Source organism: Pipra filicauda, unplaced genomic scaffold (assembly GCF_003945595.2).
Source record: "Pipra filicauda isolate LSUMZ 115617 unplaced genomic scaffold, ASM394559v2 scaffold13_size5146498_pilon, whole genome shotgun sequence".
Classification (NCBI taxonomy): domain Eukaryota; kingdom Metazoa; phylum Chordata; class Aves; order Passeriformes; family Pipridae; genus Pipra; species Pipra filicauda.
In genome coordinates, this window is record NW_024103874.1 from 1,755,460 (window position 1) to 1,764,185 (window position 8,726).

Here is an 8,726-nt window from a genome sequence, read left to right on the forward strand (position 1 = left end):
GCCCCCACAGAACTCCCAGTAAAATAAAACATAATATTTGAAAGAGGAGGTTAATTATTGAGGCAGTCACTGCAATAGAAAACAATTGTTTAGTTTGCAAGAGCCTAAAGCAAGGCATAAGTAAAAACTTCCTCTCTCACACTGAAGGAAACCCAACATTTAGATTTATATTGGGATTTTTTTTTTAGAATTTCATGGACAAAAACAAGACCTCTGGGCCTTGTGTATGTAGTGGCTATTCAGACCTGTCAGTGCACACTGTTGAACTTTATACTGGATCAGGCAATGTTGCCAAGGTGAGTAAACACTCCTTGGATGAGCCTCCACTTCACAGCCAACTAGCGAGCATCTGCCTGCAAAATGTGCCAACTGCACTTTGCCTCCGTGCGTGACCTTTGTGTTCCTGGTTCCAGAAACTCTTTGTACCCAACCTTTCCCACACGCCGAGCAGTTACGACGTTTTTGATCTGACAGTCCAACTGGGTCAAAGTTTGGTTAAACTGCTAAATTTTGTAACTGCTTCAAAACAGCAAACCCAGGGGCTAAGAACCTCCGCTTCCAGCATTCATTAATCAAGTCTGTTAAATGATTACCTCGTCAGGGCTGCTTTGTTGACAACTCTGCATGATGACAATGTCAGTGGCACTGTCCCAAGACACATCCAGTGGTGATGTAAAGGACAAGCCTCCCTCACCTCAACTAGTGGGATGGACACTACCACAAAGAATATTTAAGGAAGGAGGATGCGCCCTTGGAAAGCAGCGGTTGCAAGAGCTCTCCAAGGCACGCAACACGGCTCAACTGAAAGGGACAGCAAATCCTCTCTGACATCCAACTGCACCCTGCACAGACAGTAAGTAGAATGGCCTCTATTTTTTGCACCTTGAAATTCCCAATTAGTCAGATTCCCTACCTTGATTTTAAAGCACAATCAAGTCCATTACGAATTCTACCTTTGTGTTAAACCTGGTTATGAAGGTTTTGTGACATTGGTTAGAGCATGTGCTAACACACCCAATATATTTGATTTTAGATTTTGATCAGTATTTCAAAGGTGTCAACAAGATCCACTACAGCTTCAATAATGCCCCCACAGCTGAAAGCTGAGATGAACGTCATGCCCAAGGTTGTCCAGGGGGATTTGGAGAGCCTGTCTCCAGAAGCAAGGGATTTCATTGAAACTAATGCCAAGCTGTGCCAGCCTGAGAACATCCATATCTGTGATGGCTCGGAGGAAGAAAACAAAAAAATTCTGGACATCATGGTAGAACAAGGCATGATCAAGAAGCTGAGCAAGTATGAGAACTGGTAAGTAGCCTAAACTAAGTATCATCTCAGAATTGTAAAATGCATTCCCCATCCTGTTTACTTTAAAAACTCCTTATAACTCTTCAGTATTTGCCTTCTATGAACATTTTGGCACTGTAGCTTACATTGGTGAAATAATCAGGAAAAGCAAATTTTTTCCTCCAAAAATTAACATAAAGCATATTATTCAATTGGACTATCAACTGTTCATTGTCTCTATTGATTAGTTACATCAGGGAACTGAAATAATGTCATGAGAATTATGTAACTAATCATTAGCAATGGCTAAATATTATTTAGCAAATCTTCTTTTGAAGAATTCTACTATTTTAGTCAATTAGTTTATTCATCACATACTTTTTTGCGGCATTCAAATAGGTCTGTGGGTGTTCAAATATTATTCAGTACAGGCATTATTCATATCATGCCGATGAGCTTTGACTCTAATGTATTCAGCAAATACTTTTTTCAAATATTTCATCATTTCTCCCAACTAACTGAACATGAAAGGAGAATATTAACAACAAGTACGTACTCAGGAATTACATGCCGATCAAGAGATCTTCTTGGAAGAAATCTGCAAAGATTTTTTAATAACTAAGTGCAGGAATTTGGCAATCTGTTTGCAGACTATTTGGGAGAGAAAAGGGCAAGATTCACCAGATAAATTATTCATTGTTAATTATATGCTTAGCTGTAGTGATGATGGTTATGACAGCCCAAGTAGAACATTTTTATACTCGTAGAAAATTTCGATGCACAAAGGTGAAAATGTAAGACAATCCTCTCTATTGTAAATAGATGGCAAATATTCTTTAGAGGGGAAAAAGAATCTCCTTTAATAAACTCCTTCACTTTTAATCATCATGCTTATACTCAGTATTTCCTTTGTGATGCCTCTAACTTAAAGGACTACGCCAACCCACTAAGCAGGATTCTGATCCCACTGGTGCTTACACCAACACTTAAAGTACTTTGCTTGGCATCCACTGAGGCTGAGGCATCATATTGTGGTCCCCATACAAAATAACTTCACACTGATGAGAATGAGAATTAAATGAGATTAACTTTTCCCTGAAAGTTAGCAACAGAGAGTAAGGCTGAGATGAGAGGCAAAGGAGGATTAACATGTAACCAGAATTTCCTAGGCCATATAATTTGTTATTCCTACCAGAAAGTCTTAAAACAATATGTATGAGAGGATGCATCTGACTGATTTTTGAGATTGGCTGTTATACTGGCTCTGTTACTTTCAGTTTAGCCTTAAAAAGCATTGTACCCTTTTGTCCTAAACTGGTCCCATGGAAGGGTAAGAAGTGTTACATCAACAATTAAAGTCTAATTTTCTGGGTTTTGGTGAATTGCAGCTGGTTGGCTCTCACTGATCCAAGAGATGTGGCAAGAATTGAGAGCAAAACTGTCATCATCACTCAGGAACAGAGAGATACCACTCCGATGCCTAAAACTGGAACCAGCCAGCTGGGTCGCTGGATGTCTGAGGAAGATTTTGAGAAAGCCTTCAACACCAGGTTCCCAGGCTGCATGCAAGGTGGGCAAGAAAAAGATGAATAACACTGAATTTCTAGGATTGCAGAGGCACTTACAACTATTACTAGCTACTGTAATCTTTAAAGAATGATTTTAGCTGAATATTTATATTTAAGTTTATACCCCCCCTAATCACCTTGTTGGTTTCATGCACATCTTTATCATAGGCCCAAACACCTGGGCAAGGATAGTCCTCTGTCTCTTTCCAGTATTCTTTTCTTCCTAAAGAGGGGCAAAGTAAGGTATGAAAATTTCAGGTTCAGCAATTTACACCAGCAGAGAACTTGGCCTCCACCCGCCTTTACTCCTGGCTAGACAATCTGCCTGAACTGCTGCTTTCAGCATTTAAGATAAAAAGTCTTGCTACACAATTAGACAAACAGAAAGCTACAGCCTTGAAACATCATCAGAAGTACTCACAAGACAAACATCTTTTAAAGGAGTGAGAGACAACCTCCATGTTAATAAAGATTATTACAAAAGTTCCTTGTTTTGCTCTTTACCACATCTTGCTTCTCCTCATTTTCCAGGACGTACAATGTATGTCATCCCCTTCAGCATGGGGCCTATTGGGTCTCCTCTGTCCAAGATTGGGATCGAGCTGACAGATTCACCCTATGTGGTGGCCAGCATGAGGATCATGACACGGATGGGAACAGATGTTTTGAAAGCCCTGGGCAATGGGGAGTTCGTGAAATGCCTTCACTCGGTTGGATGTCCTCTACCACTGAAAGGTAAGAGCCATTAAAAACTGTCAGCCCTGGAAATTCCCACGGTGTGTTTTAGAGCTGACTGCATGTCCTCGGCACATGGGAGACCCTCACCATCAAACAAGATCAGGCTGGTTTGCACAGCAGCCCTAGGTTCAAAACTCAATTAAAGCAATCAAAGCTCACTGAGAGTTTCATGGAAAGGAGATTATTATCCATGGCAGTTACCAGGGATTTCCTTTGAAGCATCTGGTATGGGTTGCTGTCAGAGGCCCGATGCTGATGAAACAACAGTATGATCAGGCATGGAAATTGCTGCATTCATGAGTACAACATTCTGTTCTGCAGAACCATTAATCAACAACTGGCCGTGCAACCCGGAGTTAACGCTGATTGCTCATCTCCCGGATCGCAGGGAGATCATTTCGTTTGGCAGCGGCTACGGAGGAAACTCCTTACTGGGGAAGAAATGCTTTGCTCTCCGGATCGCCAGCAGGCTCGCCAAAGAGGAGGGCTGGCTCGCTGAGCACATGCTGGTAAGAGCCACTAAATCATGTATGTTTGAACAGCCCTTAAGCCCTAAATTAGCTCCACACAAATACATCACATCTCGCTGTGAAATTAGTCTCATCTGGATAGTCCTGTAACGTTAGATGTGAGTCTATCGCATGCCAGGCTTATGAGGAATAGAAAACTGCATGCCAGGCCAAGTACTAGACATTTTAAAACAGTACCTGTAATATAAACCAAGAAAGATTTGGAACTTCTGACAGTGGCTACTTTTGGGTAGACCCATGTACTTGAGCAGAGCCTAAACATTATCACTGGGCATCCACAAGTCTAATAGCAAAAGATTTATGCAAGTTTTCAAAATTGTCTTTCATTTTGTAAATGGTCTATGTGCTCAAAACCCTGCAAATATCAGATTTTCTAAATGAGTTCTGCCATATACCCTTCCTGCCTTTACTTTCTGCTGTCATTTAAACATTCTACTACTGTAAAATGCCACAGAAAAAAAGAATTTCCAAATCCATAAAAGAACAATCTCAGAAAAAATATCTGTGGACTCTGAGAAAAGCAGAAGTATCCATGCACTAAGTGCACACTTCACTCCACTTGGGCAGCCAAAAGAATATTGCCTGTTTTTCATCTGTCTCTGCAGAGAAACACAGCTATTTGTGGTCTGTGTATCTTTAATCAGCAAAATAAAGATAAATGTTTGAGGTATATATGTGCCTAACATTTTTAAAAAAGTATAAGAACTCCTTACAGATACTCTAACAGCAAGAAGACTCTTTGATTTAAAAAAAACCAGCTTGAGTTATTTATCAACTATATTATGTGGTACTTCTTCTGCAGGAACAAATTTGTGTAATTAAATATTTTATCATTACCACTTGCTGGGAGACAACTTTCAAAATGAAAAGTGCAAGAAAAAAGACCGTGTTTAACAGTTGCATTAATTTTTCAATAGATCCTGGGAATTACCAATCCAGAAGGTAAAAAGAAGTATTTTGCTGCAGCATTCCCTAGTGCATGCGGAAAAACTAACTTGGCCATGATGAACCCAAGCCTGCCGGGGTGGAAAATCGAGTGTGTGGGTGATGATATTGCCTGGATGAAATTTGATGAGCAAGGTATGGAAATATGGAATGTTTTACAGCCCAGTTCAGGTTGCTTTTAGGTGCGGTAAGACATGCTACAAAACTCCGGATGAGATTAAATCAGTATGATTTACTTATATTTTGTCATTTAACTTCCAGGCAACTTGAGGGCAATCAATCCAGAAAATGGCTTTTTTGGTGTCGCCCCTGGAACCTCAGTCAAAACAAACCCCAATGCTATCAAAACCATATTCAAGAACACCATCTTTACCAATGTAGCAGAAACCAGTGATGGAGGTGTCTACTGGGAAGGCATTGATGAGCCATTGCCACCTGGAGTAACAGTGACTTCATGGAAGAACAAGGATTGGACTCCAGATAATGGTAACCTGGCCCCCGTCACAGTCTCTCTTGGCTTTCTCTGCTGAATTCAAGTGAATTCTGCCATTATGACCTTTGTATTTATTGTATTCTGTGCAGGGGAACCTTGTGCTCATCCCAACTCGAGGTTCTGCTCTCCAGCCAAGCAGTGCCCCATCATGGACCCTGCATGGGAATCACCTGAAGGTGTGCCCATCGAAGGCATCATCTTTGGGGGCCGCAGACCTGCTGGTAAGAGAGGCAGCAGCCACATTTCAAAGCTGAAGTGCTGACCACGGAAGGGTTGAGATGCAACTGGACATAGACATAGCTTTTGTCCAACTTCTCCATGTTGGCCTTTGGCACATATGCTTCCAGCCACTGATATTTCAGTGTCTGAGTTGTTTGTTGTTAACACAAAGTAGGTAATAATAATAAAGGGCTGGAGAGAGATCAGGAGCCACAACCTGGGTAACAGACACACATAGCAAATTGCTATACTGGTCCCAGTTTGCTTATGGTTTAACTAGTTCAGATAGGAGATGGTTAGAGAAATGAACCAGTTTTAGATGGTTTACAGAAAAGGAAGTAAAATAACTTGTTCTGTTAAAGATCACCTGAAGTTGGAAAAGAAATAGAAGTAATGCTAAGTCTGTCTAATATCATGACCACAGGACCAGATTCTATTTCCACTAAAATCTGCTGGAGGTTCTGATGTCCCAGATATCGCACACTGAGCAACTAAACATGGATGTGTTCAGTAATCAGTAGCCAGTTTTGAAAACATTGATATAAACTTTGCTGTAGGAGAGCAGGAAATGAACGGATTAAAAAAACAGGAAAAAATAGAATACATTATCCAATAATGTGCATTCAGCAGTATCTCAGATAGCAAAACCTGTTATAAAAATGTTTCTGGACCTCTAATTACTGAAGTGATTTTGCTCTTTACAGGTGTGCCTCTTGTATATGAGGCCTTTAACTGGAAGCACGGAGTATTTGTAGGAGCATCTATGAGATCTGAAGCAACAGCAGCTGCTGAGCACAAAGGTAAATCAAAATTTAATCTGCCTACCTGTATTAAAAGCAGTGCCTTCTGGAGTGCCTGCTCTGTCCTCCCCCCCTTGCTCTTTCACATTTCAGTCTTGGCAGCTAATTTTGCAGCCTGTGCATTTTCACAATAGAAAATATTTGTGCTGGAATTAAAAGTCAAATTCTCTGTAAAAGTGAAATTAAGCAAAATAATCCTTTAGGTGGCAAGCATACAGAACAGGATACAGGCACAGGGTTGCCAGAAGCCTTGATAGAGAGTTCTTGTTACAGTCTGGGATAAATAAACTTAAATTTTCTCTTCTGCTAGAGCTCAACATAAATACACGAATGATGAAAGCCAGCTCTTGAGGATCTTCATTTAAGCTGCTTGACCTGAGATTTGAGAAATTTAATTTCCACTGATTACAAAAATTAATTTAATTTGTACCCTTTTTTGTACATCAAGGATAATGCCTGTATTGTTTCTTAAAGCTCTCCGGTTCAGTGCAGGAGGGTGGTGAAAGGACTGTGGGTATTAAACCCTGGGATGGTCTGACTCTGTGCTTTAGAAGGAATGTGCTATTTATTCCCTTATGTTCTCCATTTGTGTTTTGAACAGGCAAAATCATTATGCACGATCCATTTGCCATGAGGCCTTTCTTTGGCTACAACTTTGGCAAGTACTTGGCCCACTGGCTGAGCATGGCACAGCGTCCAGCTGCAAAACTACCAAGGATCTTTCATGTCAACTGGTTCCGGAAAGACAGCCAAGGGAAATTCCTGTGGCCTGGCTTCGGAGAGAATTCCCGTGTGCTGGAGTGGATGTTCAACAGAATTGAAGGGAAGGCCTCTGCCAAACCAACTGCCATAGGTTACATCCCTACTGACAGTGCTTTGAACTTGAAGGGTTTGAAAGATGTCAACTTGACCGAACTGTTTGATATCTCAAAAGAGTTCTGGGAAAAGGAGGTAGAAGAAATCAAACAATACTTTGAAGTGCAAGTTAATGCTGACCTTCCCTATGAAATAGAAAGGGAATTGCTTGCCTTAGAGATGAGGATAAAACAGCTGTAAGCTGATCAAAACTGCAATTATTTATCAATTCGCACGTACTAAGACAGGGCAAACACATTTTACCAAATCACCAAGAAGCATAACAGCACACTGATGGGCAGGGGGTTATAATGAAAGTAGGTCATAGCTTAGTTAGAATATAGGTACAGACATTCTAGAAGTAACTCCAGACCTAATGATTTATAACTGCATCAGTTGTTGTGAATAGGTGAGCAGCTGTGGGAATGGATGTGCACAGGGTCTTCAAACCCCTGATCTGTCACTTACCTGCACATAGAGCCATGATGTATGTAAATTATTTGCCTGGTTCTGCAGATACAATCCAAACCCATGCAGCCTTCAAGCTGTAGCACATTGTTTCCATCATAGAATCCTCAGGAGTCACAGACTCTACAGGAAAGAAAGAAAAAATTAGATGCTGTATATATGTATTGCCTAAACATATTTCATGGCTTAAATATTTTTTAGAAAAATGAAGTTGTAACTTCTATCAGAGTGAAAGATGACTTTATATTACTAATGCATATTTAAGATATTGCTATTATATATTACTCATGTTCCTGTGATTTCCAGATGTTTTGAATGGCTTGTTCTTAAACTATAAAATAAATGTTTATACAAAATATGATCTCATTTCCAGTATTCTTGCTCTTTATAAACTACATGCATATAAATTGAACCTCCTGTAAATACCTCAGCACAGGGAGAAGTTCACATGTGGAAGTTAGATGTTGACTAGAGTTGATCTGCTACTCCTAAGCCAACTAGTTTAAGCCCCATGCTGTCTTTGCAACTTTAATTTAAGCCAAAGGAATGATCCAGAAATTATGATACCAGCTGTGAGCAGTCATCCAGCTGGTGACGTACTCTCCATAACTGGGCATTGTTAGTTACTTCAGGCATTTATAAAATAAACCACCCTCTAGGAAAGCCCCATAATAGGACCTTGCTCATTTGTTAAAGTCATGGGATTTGTCTCTGTTCCACAGCACCTTGGCTTTTGCAAGAGTAACTAGTGCAGCTGTTGAAGTAAAGACAGTTTGGGAAGAGTTTTCTGGATTTGTTGAGACGCCTAAAGCCTTAGAGCTCA

General features: G+C 40.4%; 1 protein-coding gene across 1 annotated transcript; it reads left to right on the top strand.

Moving 5' to 3' along the window:
- The first annotated feature begins 743 nt into the window (after positions 1 to 743).
- On the top strand, positions 744 to 8,269 carry PCK1 (phosphoenolpyruvate carboxykinase 1). The gene is made up of 10 exons (XM_027710504.2): positions 744 to 853; positions 1,034 to 1,308; positions 2,676 to 2,857; positions 3,387 to 3,590; positions 3,915 to 4,102; positions 5,041 to 5,203; positions 5,330 to 5,554; positions 5,651 to 5,782; positions 6,485 to 6,580; positions 7,182 to 8,269. Exons 2-10 carry the CDS (start codon positions 1,085 to 1,087, stop codon positions 7,634 to 7,636), a joined length of 1,869 nt encoding a protein of 622 aa, XP_027566305.1. The 5' UTR covers positions 744 to 853; positions 1,034 to 1,084; the 3' UTR covers positions 7,637 to 8,269.
- The last annotated feature ends 457 nt before the right edge of the window (positions 8,270 to 8,726 follow it).